The sequence below is a fragment of the Scleropages formosus genome, chromosome 6 (genome assembly GCF_900964775.1).
Source record: "Scleropages formosus chromosome 6, fSclFor1.1, whole genome shotgun sequence".
NCBI classification, from domain to species: domain Eukaryota; kingdom Metazoa; phylum Chordata; class Actinopteri; order Osteoglossiformes; family Osteoglossidae; genus Scleropages; species Scleropages formosus.
The window spans coordinates 31,115,575-31,132,783 of record NC_041811.1 but is presented as its reverse complement, the minus strand read 5'-3'; the positions used below and the strand labels follow the sequence as shown (position 1 = coordinate 31,132,783).

The 17,209-nt window shown below is 42.4% G+C and overlaps 1 protein-coding gene across 2 annotated transcripts; it reads left to right on the top strand.

Annotated features, from left to right (window-relative positions):
- Positions 1-130: 130 nt before the first annotated feature.
- On the top strand, positions 131-5,757 carry LOC108932717 (glycolipid transfer protein-like). Of its 2 annotated transcripts, XM_018749287.2 has the most exons (6): positions 131-355; positions 2,589-2,647; positions 2,750-2,883; positions 3,150-3,300; positions 4,517-4,551; positions 4,924-5,757. In XM_018749287.2, the coding sequence occupies exons 1-6, from the start codon at positions 253-255 to the stop codon at positions 5,078-5,080; spliced, it is 639 nt and encodes a 212-aa protein (XP_018604803.1). In that variant the 5' UTR covers positions 131-252; the 3' UTR covers positions 5,081-5,757. The 2 variants fall into 2 exon arrangements, with proteins under 2 accessions (XP_018604803.1, XP_018604809.1); XM_018749293.2 differs by lacking the exon at positions 4,517-4,551.
- Positions 5,758-17,209: the final 11,452 nt, after the last annotated feature.

The following is a 17,209-nucleotide window of genomic DNA, read 5'->3' as shown; positions in this document are numbered from 1 at the left end:
TTGCGTTTCCCCAGGACCTGAAAAGTTGGCATATTTCTTTGCAGTTTATTTTAATACTGTTACATTAACTGGACGGCTCAGTCCTAGACCACGCCCCCATCGTGGGTTGAGCTTCCTCTGATTGGCTGTCTTTCTCTTCACCTGAAGGGACGCGCACTCCGCCAAATGCTGAAGCGATACTGTCGCTAAGCGAGATAAGTTCCGCTTTCATTTTAGAAAATCGCTTTGGAGATAAAACTGATTCTGTGAGCGATGGCGCTTTTAATGGATCATCAGTTCACTGAGCTACGAGCTGATGGGCAAGTGGATACCAAGTCGTTTCTGGAATCGGTCTCTTACCTCCCGCCCTTCTTCGGTAAGTTGACGCCGGTTTACCTCATACCTGTGCGTGTGGTAGAACACGTCGAACGACACCGCTCCGCTGGGAGTTAACAGATGACTGAGTGCGCCTTCATAGCTGACTCACCATCCGTCCCTTTTTTTTTTGTCTTTCGCGCCATAATAAAATTGGTCATGCCGATCAACCGCCTCGCAGTGTGAGTGTCAGTGCCGAAGAAGTAAGCAAAACACAGGCTCGCACAGCCTCGTGTGTCAGAATGTTACGGTTTCTTTACGAGGGTTCTAGCAGACTGGAAGGGTATTGAGCTGAGTTGATGCTCCTCAGTCAGATGAAACGAACGCTGTATTGTTATCTTATTATGCCATTTATGGAACTGCCACGAGCAGCCGGACTGGCCTTGTTTAGGAAACAAAACGAACCCTTTCGCGAACGTGAGCGAACCGCTGTGCTCTTTCTTTTGCGTGCCGCCGCTGCCTCCTGCGCTCCACGAAGAGCTGCTCTGCCTCAAAGACTGGCAGATCAATGCGTAGATCCGCTGAGCTGTTTATGTACACGAATCAAAGTAGAAAGAGTAGAAAAACGTTAACGTAAATAGACGATAGAGACCCTTCTCTTTTCTTCCTGTCTTTTTCAAACGCGGCGTATGGCCCCACTTTATATATTGCAGTTGCTTCATGTTTCTTGACCCGCCATGAACCTCGACTCGAGCTGCGTTTAGCGCGTGGGTGTTCATACAAATTTAACGAACCCCCGGGACTAACTACATGAGAGCGCTATTCATTCATTGTTAATATTTTTGGCGCCTTTCTGACAACTTGATACGTAGTAAGTTAGTAAGCAATATTGACACTCTGACACTTTTGCGATCTAACTTGTTTCCAGAGTTTGGCGGCTAAAGGACCTCAGCATCCCAGAACTTCAACTTGGGCTATGATTTAAATAAACTAGTGCCGACCCGTGTGGTGAAGTCAGTCGTTCGTAGCCCTTCTTCCATAACGCCTTCGAGAGGCTTCTTTCCACCAGAGGAGTCGTTCACCTGTCTTCAGTCGAATCAATGTTGGCATCTCCGGAGGCGACTCTCGCGCTGTTATCGAGCGGTTTCCGTACCCATTGCTTGACATATTTCAGTCCCACTGAATGTGGCTACTGTGCTGTTTCACGAAAGTACCGGTGTCTGTGGGGGGAAAAGCTCGGCTGCCGCCTGACCGCGCGCGCCCCCGGCTCCAGTTCTCGCGCCGGGTCCACTTTCCGCGCGAGGCCACAGACAGCACTTTATACATAATTGAGCGACCTGGCGCGCGGTTTCGGCTCCGTTTCGCTCCACCTCTGCGGTCTCACGACATGGCCGACGTTAAAAGCATTTCTTCAGTGGATATTATATTCGCAACATCCACGAATGGCAAAACCTTCATTTAGAAACAGAAACGGTGGCTGGTCTATGTTGAGGGATGCGGTGTGTGGCTTTTCTCGCTCAGCAGTCGTCGAGCATTTCAGTACAGCGCAGCTTGCGTGGTTTGCCTCACTTTATCGCGCCACCTTGAAGTTGAACTCATGCAGCTTTGTTTAACTAGTTTAAGTTTATTATAAATAATCATCCAATAAACTAAATAACGTTACCTATCTTATGTTTGGTGGATTTTCCAAAAAAGATGACCTGTGTTACATACAGCCCTCGGCTCCGGACTTACTTTTATTCGTTTACCTGCTGTGTTTCTCCAAATGGACTGTTAAGTTACTTCAATAAGCATTTATACAGATAGGTACATTTTACCTGGGAATTTCAGTGAAAGTAGCTTGCTCAAGAGCACTAGAGCAACGGGGGATTCGACAAACTTCAGATGTGATGCTCCCTGCTGGCCCAGTTCAGCCCGTCATGGCTCAGTTAAACGCCTCAGGTTAAATAAAAAGCAAGAATTTCCTGTGCTGTCACCAAAAATAAGGAGTGATAAAGTAATGCGCATGGATCTGAAAGGGCGCTCGCACAAAGCCCAAGGACTGAGCTCTGTTCTTCATGTATTTGTTTGCTCTAACGGGAAAGAAAGACTTTATTATAGGTTAGTTTGTGGTTATTTAATTGACTGTTGGAGTACAGATTGAATTTCTGAGTTCAGGCTGAGTTTAGCGGAGTGTGGGGGCAGGGGGGGGGGATACCATTGACATACCTCCAAAAGGGAAATAAAGACCAGGTTGTGTTTCTCAAACCGTGGTGATTCCTGCCTGATTTTCTGCAACTGTTTTCCTCTTCTAGACTGCCTTGGCTCCAAGGTGTTTGCACCGATTAAAGCAGATATTGCTGGAAATGTCACGGTAAGGCTAACGGCCTGACCGTACAAGACCATGATGGACATAACGTTTTGAACCTCCCCCCACCAACTCACCCCTTAAGACTGACTTCCTGTCGTTCCCAAGAAAATCAAGGCTGTGTACGACACTGATCCGGCACGGTACGAAACCCTACAGCAGATCCTGGAGGTGGAGAAGGAAGTGCATCCAAAAGAGTGGCCCAAAGTGGGAGCAACATTGGCACTGATGTGGCTGAAGAGGTAAAGTAACTTGTCGATTAGTCTCATCTAAATTTCCAAATAAGAATTGGTGTAAAGAAATGGCTCAAATGGTGTTTGTAGTAAAGATTATCTTCAGTTCAACAACAGAACAAAGCAGTGCCAGAACAATCACTACCTAAGGTGTGCATTATTTGACTTGGTGGCACCTTTCCATTATATAACTGTGGACTCTAGAAGCAGGATAATGATTAAGAATATTTGAAAGAAGAATTATATTAAAACATTGCTTTTACTGTCTTTGTGAGGGGCCTTCGGTTCATCCAGATTATGCTCCAGAGCCTTGTAGATGGTGAGAAGGATGACAAGAACCCTAATCTGATTCGGGTCAATGCTACCAAGGCGTATGAGACGGCACTGAAGAGGTACCATGGCTGGCTGGTTCAGAACCTTTTTAAGGTCGGTGCCATCCTGGTTCCTTCTTACACATACTTTTGTCTTGGATGAAGAACTGTTTTTTTACCCCCTTTAAGTGGAATCCGTGCCGTAGTTAAAAAGAAAACAATTAGTTTGAGCGATGCACACTTTTTTTTTTTTTTTTTTTTAAACCACAGTAATACTCTAGAGAGGTCTATAAACTCATCTGTGATACCCACACATACATCCTGCAGTAGGCCAAACACTACCTGCGAGAGAGCGATTTTAAAGGGAAGTTCCAGTGTTTAGTTGAATTATTAATTTTTAAATGTTTTCAGTATCTTTCCACTTGTCCTGGTAATGGTAGCCGTGGTTACAGGCTGAGCACTCAGGCTCAAGGCTTCCAGTTCCCAGCAGGTGTGTCCAGCTCCTCTTATAGGATCCCCAGGCATTCAAAGGCCAATTTAGAGACATAATCTCTATCACATCCTAGATCTGTCCTGGGGTCTCCTCCCAATGAGATGTACTGCTATACCTCCAGCTGGAGTTGACCGGGGTTGTTTTTACCATATCACCCAAACCACCTCAATTGATTTCTCTAGGTCCGGAGGACCAGCAACTATTTTCCAAAGGTTTTCTAGTTCACCAAACTCCTCACCATGTCAAGGTGAACCTAGCAGTGCTGCATAGAAACTTTATTTTTTCTTTCTCCGATCTGGTTTTTTTGTGTCACTACCCAAAGTTCGTGGCTATAGATCACGATGAGGATGGAGATTGAGTGGTAAACCGATAGTTTTGCCTAAAGGCACAGCTTCACCACCACAGATTGTAGGAGGGACACCCAACTGCTAATGCCACAACAATCGGTCTTCCAATTTCCCCTTATTTCATCAGTCATGAACAAGACCCAGAGATACTTAATTCTTTTGTTGAGACAATTGTCTCCCCCTAGCCCCCGCCTTGCGAGAGCTACTTGCTTTTTTCCAGGACAGCGCCATGACTTCAGATTAGGTGGTACTGATTCTCTAGAGTGCCAGCTGCATAACAAGAGGAAGTAAAGACCATTACTAGCAGCTGCTAGCTTAAAAGGTTTTGGTTTTATTAAATTACTCAATTTCATGATCTTGTGGTAAATGAAAAATGTTCCTCTGAATATTTCAAATTTAAATGTTTACCCCTGTAATTTATGTGCTAGATTGTGATGGGTGAAACAGCAGAGGGGAAAAAACTGTTTAACCACTCTTCTGGCTCATTTCAGGAAGTTGATGGAGGAGGAAAGGTTTATGAGAAAGAGTGAGTCTAGAATTATGTGTTGGGAACATTTTTGAGGAGAAATGATTGAGTGCTTTGGTTACAATGTAAATAGTTATTCTGCCTGTTTATGTTGCTCACTGTAAATGGTGCTCTGTGTCACTCTGAAAATAGCTTTTTAAAAATTAATTGAAAAGAATGAAATTTGTCACCTTTAACTCAGTATTTAGTATACTTGCTATATTAACAATTTGTGTATATATAAGGATACAACAGGTAATGTTAGGCAAGTTAAGTCCCCGTGTGGGGCTCTTAATTATTGGCCTGTGGGGTTTTTCTTCAATAAACATGTCTTCAAGTCCTCTTGTGATATGTTAATATAACTGCTACTTGTTCCCCCTTTTTTCTTGGCAGGCAGCACTGTATGCTGCACCGTATAAGACAGATTTCCTCAAAGCCCTGTCCAAAGGTCAGGAGGTCAAGGAGGAAGACTGCTTGCAGCAGATCCAACAATTCCTGGTCAATTTTACAGCCGCTGTGGATGCCATTTACACCATGTTCAACACAATGAACGCAGAACTGGACTACACTGTGTGAGCACTGCGTTCCTTCCAGACTTTATCCTGCTTCAATTAGCATCGATTGCTTCCTCATCGTGCCTCAGGTTATAGTTGTGGAGCCCTACACATTTCGGAGCTGCCCAGCTCTATTTTCACTGTACGTGGGTGTTAGTGGTGGTAGTGTCGCTCTTTAGCCGAAGGTCTACCACTGTTCACATTCATTTGCCAGCTTGTCTTCGCCCATCTGACTCCCCCATGTTTCGCCTGCTGTAGAAGGTACCAGCTCCCAAGAATACTATAAACTAGGGGTACAAGAACTGAATTGGTACAAAAAGCAAAACTTGAATTTTAACTTGAATGGGGCTGTAGTTGAAATGTGAGGTGTTTTTAAAAAATGACAGTTGAAGTGTGTGGTAATTGAGTACTTGTTGTTTTTAATATTTGAAATGTTAAATTATTAAATTTTTTTGGAGTAACTGGAGTTATAGAAATTAGAGAAAAAATCCTTCACAATGGACATAATATCCTAAAAGAACCTCAGCTATCACCATAAGCAGAACTTATACCAGGAGTGGATGGTCTGTTTCTCAGTTAGGGAAAGTCAGCTGTTGATGTTGAGTTTTTGAGGAACATTAATACCTGTTGCAGTACTTGTGGTCAGTCCCAATATCTTCTTTTTTTTTTTTTTCTTTTTGCTTGTCATCCCTGAACTGAACAAAGTTCAGTGGAATCCAGTCTGCACAGTTAGTCACATGATGCTGCTTACAAGTGACAGGTTACGTTTCGAGAGCAAACCAGCAGAGACACAAATCCAGTGGAATCAAATATTCCTGCTTTCTTCTTGGCCTCTTGTAGGAAAAAACACAGCATGTTGTGTTTTTGGAAGAGTGTTGATTGGAAAACTCTTCTGAATTAAAGGTGATTACAGCATCTTATACCAAAGTACAATTTACATTTCTAAGTCCTGATGTGACATTTAAAAATGTTCACCTCTTCAGAAATGTAAAACAATCTACTGTTTTTGCTGCTTTCTGTAAAATATATGAAACGGTACTGCATTGTACTGTATTCTTCTGTCAGCATTTGTTGTGAAATAGTTTGTGTATCTGTAGATACCAGTTTTCATGGGTGGCAGAAGGGTTATGTAAAATATGCCACTGCATTCACAGAGAAGGAATTTTGAATCTTCAATTTTCATACAAGGAGGGCTGGCAAAGTAAACTAAACTTGTTTCTTTAATACTGTTTGCCATAAATCACCGGAGTGCCTCATTAGCTGTTTGCTGTTGGTGGAGTTTCTGATTTTAATGGTGTGCCGAAAACAGGTGCAACGTTAATTCAAAAATTAACATCATGAGATGGTTTCTCATTGCTACTTACTGTAATGTGAACCACTTTTAAAAAAAAAAAAAAAGAAAAAAAATTAAATTCACACCAATGAGAACTCTGGTTGTCTTTGTTAAGGATGCACATGTTCAACTGAAGAGAATTGGCCAGTGTTTTTCCGCACTATGTAAACTCTCTGGCTATGATAGGTTGATGTGTCCATCTGCTGTGTACTTTGCATAAAAGAAGCTGGATTTGTGAATGTGTGCTAGCAGTGCTGATCTATAATGCAAATTCACATTAATGGTGGTGGGTTTCAGTATGCAGAAAAGCACCAGCAAGAGTTGCAGGATGACAAATAAACCAGAACCAGAAACATCTGCTCATGACTGTTGTGATCTGTTACATTTTTATGAATCAATTCACCTTTGAGGACAACTGTGTGATGTCAATAATGAAGTGTTTATTGCTGCCTTATGTTCTAATAGTATACCGCCAGGATGGTTTAATGAAACCTTTGCTCATTCAGTGAGAACTAATACCCCTAAGGCAGCCTTCCCAAACCTAGGGACTGTGGTTACCCCAATGACGTCACCCCCCGCCCCCAATTTTGTCACGATACTATTTTCATCCTTCCCATGTACCATCACTATATACGGTGTAGTACCGAACTCCTCCTTTAGGGGTGCACTTGAGTGACAATGGGATTGCGTTCGGTAGTTTTATGCATTCATTATCTTCGTCACGCTCTAATATGGTAATAACAATGTATTTGATCGGCGCTTAAGTCTGCTCACGACTGTCATTTATGATGTGACAGGGTTTCAGTGATAAGGCACTTTACACAATTTCTGAAAGCTTGTAAAATCTGCCATATTTACTGGCTCGAATCTTTGCTTCATTTAGGGGAATGTGTGCAACATGTGTCTCCTCCCCCACTCCTGGTGAGTTATTTAATTTGCAGAGCACGTGTGCACCTTCAGTCACTTTAACGGTATTGACACTTTGTTCATACATTGACCACCAGATGGCGACACAAGCACATTAATAGCACAGGATAGGCTCATGGTTTAGTAATCCCTGCCATGGAAATCCACTAATAATAATAATAAAACTTGATTTCTTGCTGAGACAAGAGTCCCTTGAAATATTTGAAAAGAATGATGAAATAATGTGTGCATGTGCTTCTTTATAGTACAGTATATAACAATTTAAATAACGAGCAGGAAAAACGTCAAGTTATTTCCTGCTGATATTTGTTAATCGAATGCCTTGTAGAAAAAAGCAGGTTTCCAGAAAGTTTACTGAAACTTTTCACTGGTACTGTGTGTGTGTGTGTGTGTGTGTGTGTGTGTGTGTGTGTGTGTGTGTGTGTTATACATAGATACACACATTGTGGCCTGTTTTTGCTGTGGGCGCCATTGTTGCCTCATTTCCTGGGCTGCTGGTTCGACTTTGCATGCTGTCCCTGTATTTATGTGGGGTTCCTACTGGTGCTCTGCTTTCCTGCCATGTTTTCCAGCTGAATTGGTAAGTCTGAACTGCCTATAGTGTGTGAGTAAATGTGTGTGTAATCAGCACTTCAGGCTCTGCAGTGGGCTGGCGCCCTGTCCAGGGTGTATTTGGATGGATGGATGGATGGATGGATGGATGTACGGATGTACGTACATATCTCATATTTATTGACAAAAGTCCAACTATATTTTTGATATGATTAAAGACATCCTAACACTTGTTCACAGCTGGTCCTTTATAATTATGAACAGCACTTCTTACTTAATACTTTTCTGTATTACCTGGCACCTCTGGCACTACCCACAATGTACCATCCCCTTCCATTTGAAGGTCTAGTAAAATCTGTGCTGATGCAGGTTGTTTTCAACCCGACCTAGATCCCACAGGGCATATGATCGTTAATAAATGAATTTAAAGGACCATGAAGGAAAATTAGTAGGCAAAGTGAACTAATGGAAATAGTTTCCATTTTAAATGCCATCTGCTCTGGTTTCTGACCGTTATAATGCTTAGTGTACATGTAAATCAGTTTTTAAATATAAAGCAAGCTATCTTTTATCCATCTATACAGATACTTTTTACTGAAGCAATTCAGTATCTTGTTCAGTGCCTCAACGCTGCAGTCTTTTTGTGGGACGTGAACCGAAGACCTAGTGGTTGCAGATTTTTACTTACTGTGTTACCAGCTATTACCAGCTGCCCTATTATAATATTATACTGCAGCTGTGTTGTATAAGTGTCCTTCTGTTCAATCCTGGCCAAGCTTCCCCTGTCCTGGCCTCTGCTGAAGGACACCAGGCATCTCACCCCAAGAGCAGGTCAATCCTCTTTGCCCAACCTAAAGTGGGCCGGTAATCCTGGAGGTTTATCCATGCGAGCACGGTCAATGCAGGGTAAGGCATACAAAGGTGAGTACCGGGGCCTCCGTGTCTGGAATTACAAAGCAGCTGCTAGCGAGCTAACAGGTGAGTTCCCGACCCCTGCCGACCCATACTGCACGTCCCCCGTAGGTGGACACATGGGTATTCGCTCGCTGACTTGGTCAAAGTATGGGACTGGTGGTGCTGTAACTCATCTTAATCAGTGACCCTCCTTTCCTATGCTTCCAACAGGAGGTCTGCTACCCCAGTGTAACTTGTAACTCCTCTATCTCCCCCCCACCCATCGATAAAGACGCCCAACCAGCAATATTAACAGTGGTGAAATATCGGTGGTGGTGATGCAGTTCAGTCACAAGTGAGATCCAGTATTCAAAGTCATAATGGACACCAGAATGAAACTGTTATACCTAGTGTAATAAAATGGTGAAATAAGAGTCCATGTTCTTCATGGCTTAGTTCCCATTTTCTCGAAATCCCACAGATCTGCGCGGATAGATAAGATCCACGCTGCAGAAAAGTTCAATTTAACAACAGGAGCGCGAGACCACAGGGGCCGAGGCTGGTGGAGGCATGATGGGTTTCTGCCATATAAATGACTCTCAAAGCTGCTGGACCCCTTAGGCCATGGCAGAGCTGGCGTGCCGAAGACCACCGTGGGCGGTTTTAGATCCCCGAGCCGCCGCGAAGAAGAAGAAGCAGGAAATAAACATGAAGGGAAGTGAGAAATAAAACCAGCGCGAAATAAAAAGCGAGAAATACACAAACACGGAGGAAAATAATAAATAAAAAAAAAACCAACATTGATTGCGCTCCTGGCAGCTTCTGTCATTTACAGAAATACATTGATGTGCATATTCAGACGTTTCTTCGCTGGAATTAATTACCCAGACCGAGTCCCAAGTGTGGCCTCCTTGACAGATTACCATTCAGCATTTTTCCCGTCTCGCAAAGCATCTTACATCCTGCAAAGCTGTTGCTGTTAACAGACAGAACAGCCCCTTGGGGTGTTTGACCCAAAGCAAAGGCAGTCAATTCCGCTGGCAAAAAATGTGATTTGTGGCCTAGGTTGGAAAACTGAGCTCTCTGCAGTATTTAGGGTTGTGTGAAAGAACCGACTGAACAAAACCACGTGGCCCTTTAAAGCATATTTACATTTACTTTGTTCATTTAGCTCATACTTTGTTTCTTCCCACTACATTCAAAAAGGGTCTCAAAACTCACCTCTTTTGGATTCCCTTCTCCTCTGTTCTCGTAAGTGCAAGATAAATGTGTTTAATAATTTTATAACAATGTTGAATAATGGAAAGGCCTATATGCAGCTACTCATGCGATGTACCGTTTTATACTGCGGTGACAAATTGACTGTACTTTAGAATCCTCTCTGCATCCAAATCGCTCCTTCTGTTTATGTAAAGCTCTTTCTCTACTTTTCTCTGAGATGTATGTCGCTTAGGAGAAAAGCATCTGCTAAATGAATGAATATAAACCTGAATGTGAAAAGACGACATTTGAATATATGGTGACATACCGGAAAAAATCAGAAACTTTACAAATAGGGTCTGATCATAGGAGAAGATGAGACTTTTTTTATACATTTACTTTTAAAATTTAACAGGGTACCGTTGCGATGGATTTAAACGGGGGATGAAACAAGGTGACTCATGCTGAGAGAGAATACAAAAACCAATACAGTAACCCCTATAACAACCCCTTTTTATATAAGGAAGGAAACCTCTACTCCCCAACCCACTGTGAACATACAGTAAATAACTATCAGTAAGGCAATACATTTAAACATGAGGAGAATATGGCAGCCCGGTGGCACAGCAAGTAGCGCTGCTGTCTCACAGCATCTGGGTGGTACGCGAGGATGTGGATTTGATCCCCAATCAGTCTGTGTGGAGGTTGCATGTTCTCCCCGTGTCTGTCTAGGTTTCCTCTGGGTGCTCTGGTTTCCTCCCACACTCCAAAGACATGCTGTTCAGGTTCACCCGCAGCGTTGAGTGCCAGAGAGAGTGTGTTCCACTGATGTATGGATGAGTGACCCATTGTAAATAGTGTATCTAGCAGTGTAAGTCACCTTGGTGAATAATGTGTGTGGGCTGAACGCTACATAGAGTTCGTTGGAAGTTGCTTTGGAGAAAAGTGTCTGATAAATGTAAAAAGAGATGCTAAAACCAAACCCACAAAAGAAAACATGCAGAGAAAGAAGGGTTCAGGTACAGGTGTGTTTTCGCTGTATGAGGACAGATGTTACCAAAGAAATTCCACAGAGGAAGAGTAGCATGTGTGACAGCTGGTAGTGTAGTACTTAGAGCTGTTGCTTTTGGACCCGAAGTTTGCAGGTTTGAATCCCACCTCTAGCTATAGTACCCTTGAGCATGGTACTTACCCTAAATTGCTCCGGTAAATAATTATAAGTTGCTTTAGAGAAAGCATCAGACGAACGTGTTTGACCTCCTGATCTCTCGCTTGAGAAAGTTCAGGCAAGTCTCCGACCCAAGGAACGGGGTGGACAAGAGGGGACGCCATCTTCCCCACTCCTTCGAAGGAAATGGCTGTCAAATCCCACGGAGGAGGATGCCAGCGAGCACTGCTAATGGTGTGGGTGGAACTTGTGACGCTGTGAAGCAGACAAAATATCAAGTACTGAGGTCCAGAAGGTGGTTAAATTAGCACAGGCCCACAAAGTTTGTCCCAGAGATGTTTGCAGGAGTTTGCTTACAGTACATCTACTGCATGAGGGGTGTAGATCAGGGTAAATCCCAGTCTGGCTTCAGCCATATGGAGACAGTGCACAACTTCAAAAAGTATCAAAATATGGCATATTGTGCTGTTTGGAAGTATGAGAACATAATAGGGATGCTCATTATATTTGTATAAAATATTAAAATAAACATATAAAATGAACAAATTACTACAATTTACACCCCTGATTCTACTTACTTACCTGGTTTAACCAGTTCAACTTGCGCTTCACTTATTTTTACACCTGCACTACTTGTGTTTCTACTACACACATGATTTCCTCTAAAGCAACATATGGAATTGATCATTACGCAGCTATTATGTCACATGAGAAACACTGATTCTCATTAAATAACCCTTTCGTGGTAAAACTAAGGGACACAAGGGCTTCACATAATTTCAAGTAGCACTGTTTAGTACCCTATAGCATAGTATAGTATAGTATAGTAAGTACCATACAGAGAGCTCATGACCAGTGTTGATCCTAAATAATGCTTATACATAATGCAGATCTATAAGCATCTACTTATAGATCATCCTGCCAGGCCTGTATTATGAGCACGAAAGGCAGGGTGCGTATTTTATTTAATTGGTCATATATTGTAAAAATGAGTTAAAATAATAAAATCAAAGGAGGGAGCATAGTAAAAACAGGCATTAAAGTCTGACAGTCTCACTGCAACCAAATGCAAAGCATACAGTCAGAAAAGTGCAATATCCGTCAATACATCAATATTTCACAACTGTTAACTTGTAGAAAATATATGTAGAAAATTACAATAATAAAGGAAGTAACAAGGTTTTTAAAAAAATGTCTGAATAAAATAAATACCTCAGGTGCAGATACCTGTAAAGGTGGGATGTTCCACGTGTTTCAGGCCCATGGTCTCCATTTCCGGCGTCATTTCTTCAATCCATTTTTTTTTCTTGGCCCGCCTCCCGGTCAGGTACCATCAACAACTAGGTACGTGCAGGTATGAGCAGATAGGTGATCAAAAGAGCCAAAACAAGAAGTGACAAACACATCACTGTTCACAGATCAGTGAAATGTTTTCTGATCCAGGCCCAGATTTTGAGAATGTTATTCTACAGGGTTGGAGTGTAATACCTCCCACTGGCTTAGATCACTGAAGGAAAGATCTGCACATGCAAGGGACGTTGAATGAGGACATTTGGGAGTCAGTGGTAATAAAGGCTTCCATAAAGCAGCTGAGAGCGTAAAGGTGAGAGCTGTTGGTTTTGTATCTGACGGTTGCAGGTTTGAATCCCACCTACTGCTATAGTACCCTTAAGCAATGTACATACCTACAAAATGCTCCATTGAAAATAAACTACCCAGCTGTATAAATGGATAAATAGTTCTATCTGGCTAAACACTAAGTTGCTTTGGAGAAGCATCAAAATAAAAAAAAGTAAATGCAAAAAAGGGAACAAATCCCAACAAATAATGGAAGATGGGAAAAATATTCATCTTGATGTCGTTGAGATGAGCAACCAGAGGCAGCGGAACATCCACCTGGTCTAGTGAGGCTGCACAATGATTTGTTAAAATAAATGTCCTTGTGGTCTCTTGGTACCTGTATGACCAGGTAAGTCACTTTGATTTTGGCAAATGAACAGTTGACTTGTTACCACTCACTTTGCTACACTCACTGGGCCAGCAGGTGGCATAGCGGCTAGTGCTGTTCAGAAGGTTGCACTCAGCATTGACCTAATTTGGACCATTTTGGTGGGACCTCCTGGATTATTTCAGACCAGCTGTAAGGAAAATATGCTGTAAAATTGTATTAAAAGCAAAGCAACATCCATGTATATTCATCTGTATTCACATAAGGAAAATAAAATCCCCCTCCATGCACAAACTCTTCTGTAAGCCATTCCTTATTGTTCTGTGCTTGAGGTGGAAACCCTGCTGGGGGGCTCCATTGGGGTCATTTAGGTTCAGCTGAGCGAAGGCCAGCCCTGGTTGCATATTCAATACCCACCCACTGCTAGTAGTGCCCCTGAGCAAAATACTGAGCTCTATAAATGGGTAAATCATTGTAAATAGCCTAATATTGTAAGTTGCTTTGGAGGAGCATCAGGTAAATGAAAAAACGCAAATGCAGAACTTGAGACAGGATTGGATATGGACCACAAGAGGTTGGTCGGGGAGGATTCCTTCTGTTCAGCACCTCCCCTGGGCCAAGCTTCGGATTAGCTGGTCATCATTTGTTTAGGGGTTCATCGCAAAGTCAACAACGAATGGGGATAGAGGACAGTCCTGTCTTGTGCCACGGGAGAGTGGAAATTATTTTGGAAGTCAACTGATTCATTTGAACCAAAAGCTACAGTACAGCTATATGGAAGTTTAATCCGAGGAATAAAGTTAGAGCCAAAATGGAACTTCTCCAGGCAGCAGAACAGAAAAATCCATCCTACTCGGTCAAATGCTTTTCCTGCATCCAAAGATATGACGACCTCGGGTGTTGTACTGGAGGATGTATGTAAGACGATAAGCAGCCGCCCGGTATCGAAGAAGGAATGCCTTCCTTTAATGGCACGAGTTCTGCTGCGTTAAGCGGAAGGAGAACAGCCTCCAGTCCTCTTGCAAGTACTTTAGTTAATTCTCTGACATCACAGCCGAGAAGCAGTAAGGGGCGATAAGAGCCATAATCTACAGGATCTTTCTGTTTTTTTTCTTTTCTACAGCAGGGGTGTAGACGCCTGGCAGAGGGTGGTGGGGAGGTGTCTCGGACTGAAATGATTCTGCGAACACTGAATTGAAGACAAAGAGCTGAGTCAAAAAGACTTACAAAGCTCAGCTGGGAAGGTATCCTAACTGGGAGCTTTCCAAGATCGCATTGGCTTGATCGCTGCAGACACTTTGAGTTCCGAGAGACGCCCATGAAGACAGATTTTGAAAGCCTCTGACAAAAACGGGATGTTAAGCGTGTGGAAGAACGTATTAAGCGATGCGTGATCAGCGGTGGATTCTTGAGGGTACGGGTCGGTGCGGTACTTCCGAAACGGGGAATTCAACGTCATTCCCATCTGAGGTGGCGAAGGCATCATCTCCACCAAGAGCAGAAATAAGTTGGGATGCCCTTAGCTGCCACGGGTGATGAGCCAAAATTTGCCCAGCTTTGTTCCCCTATACACAACATCTGGAACTTGTTTCCAATAATTGGCAAATTTGGTTGCTCATAAAATGGGCAAAGTGATGGTCTGATAAGTAAGAGGTTCGTTTGCCACAAGGGTCTAATATGATCAGGGTCTTCAAAAATCAATTCCGTGACAACTGGAGCGTGGCCTGAAATAACAATACTGCGGTATGAGCATAACTGGGCAGAAGGAAGCAGGGAACTGTCAATTACGAAATAGTCCGTTGGTGAAAATGAGTGATGGGCTTAAATTCCCTGCCCGTCGACTCCGTAAAATACCATGCGTTGGCAACGCCGACGTTTACGAGAGCAGACTGAATAATGGAGGAGGATCGGGGGCCGCGATGCTGGGCGATCGATACCGCCGTTTAAACAACAAAGTCTGCTCTTGTTAGGTGAGGTGATGAGAGATGAGATGATGTGTATTTATTCTAGGAACTAATAAAAGAAATACGTCAAAGAGACAGCACCATCGATGGTGCTGCCTCTTTGACACATTTCTTTTTTAAGTTCCTGGTATAAATAAAAATTATATATATATATATATATATACAGTATATAAAATCAGGTTATTTGTACCTTTTCCTTATTACTCTATATATATATTTATATAAGAACCCCCTGGAATCCCAATCCTTCCCCACCCTAACGCAGTCAGAGAGCAGACTGTCCGAGACACTTCTGCTTGGAATCGGTCACTAACTGCAGTCCAGAATGAATACCTCATCTCATACTGAACAAAGTGAGTTTAAAACCCAGAAAACCCCCAAAAATAACAGTGTTATCAATGAACGAACAAAGCAGTGTGTCGACAAAAGGATTCAAATGAAGGCACTCAGGGTATAAAAGCGAGCAATAGAAAAGTAGTTCAAACCACTATTTTCAAGAACTACAGGATTTAAAAAATGTGTAAAAAATGTCAAAAAAAGAAGATGTAATAGCAATGTAAAAAAGGTCGCTTTCAGAGTAGTGGTTGAAGCTGCTGCCTTCAAACCCAGTCCTCATAGGTTTAAATCCCATCTGCAGTTTTAGTACCCTTGAGCAAGGTACTCACCCTAAATTGCTCCGGTAAAATTACCCAGCTGTATAGATGGGTAAATGATTGTAAACATTGTAAGTCCTTCTGAAGAAAAGTGTCAGCGTCATGTCAAAACATCATCAATATGTACAGTAATGAGTGGAAAACCAAGGTAGATGGGAACAGCAAATAATCTACAGAGTTTAAACCACACATGGTTTACAATAACAAAGCAATTTATGAATCGTTTGACTTTGGACGTAGAACCACCAAGTGGTCTGGTTGGGGTGTATGAGTGAACAAGTCCTGTAGGTATCAGGGTGTAGGATTAGATACAAATATCTCGAAAATTGGCCTAAATATGTTTCCGGAAATTCCCGAAAAAATTTCAAAATATTTCGAAAAGATTCTCTAAATATCCCCAAAAATGCCTAAATATCTATATACATATCTATATTATTTTAAAGATTATGTGTTGTCTATGAAAGGATGAGACTGACAAACGCATCAAAACGGTTTTATTACGCACTTGAAATCACTTGAGTCTCAGAACTTTCATGCCTGATTCAGATTCCAGTGTTCCACTGGGTTGGCAAAAAAGTTATTAAAGTGTGCCAAATCCAAAACAACAAAGAACATTGTTGGATTTATACACTAAGGATCAGCATTGGACCAATCATTACTGATAGCCTAATAATCATTACAACAGTAGTCGATGTAAATGCTTAGCGGACAACTAGATTGAGTCCTGTTCTAAGAACCGTTAACTCGTAGCATCAATACCGCCTCGGTGGAATCTTCTAGAGCTCCGTGCTGTTGATCGCCAAACATGGTGGCCAGTAACGAGAAAACCCTCTCAAAAACCCTGGAGCTTTGAGTCGATCTAAAAGGGACGCCACTTCGTTTTCCCTCGCTGCTGTACTAGTACTAGAAGTTTGAGCTTCAGGAGTTTGCCTGTCGTCACGATGCGTATCCTCCACGTTGGATTGCACCAGGCATTGTGGGATACATTATGAAATAGTAAAGCTGATGGATGATTAGCTTGGGGCTCAGTATAACGGACGGAAATGCAGAGAAACCCTCAAAGTAGGCTCAAACCTATGCTTAATTTTTCGAAATATCCCAGGATATCAGTAGTTTTCTAAATATCTTGAAAAACTCTAAATATCTCAGAAACTTCTAAATATCTCCAAAAATATCCAGATATTTGTATCTAAGCCTATCGAGGTGCACGTGCGTTGACGGTTTTGTAGCCATACCCAGAGTGTTGAGCTACAGGAAGCCAACAGAGAGGCACGGTAGGATTGGTAAATATACATGTCTATCAGAGTTGAGGGAGACACGATAGGTACAGCTTGTTGAGTGTTGGATGAGAACTAAGGTGAAGAGTTTGGCCTTCAGGAGGTACCTAAGGTCAGGAGAGCAGAAACATGTTTGATGAGGAACCCTATTCCACAGTTTGAGAGCTCTGAGTCACAAAGTGCAGCTACAGAGAGGTGGCTGTTTCATG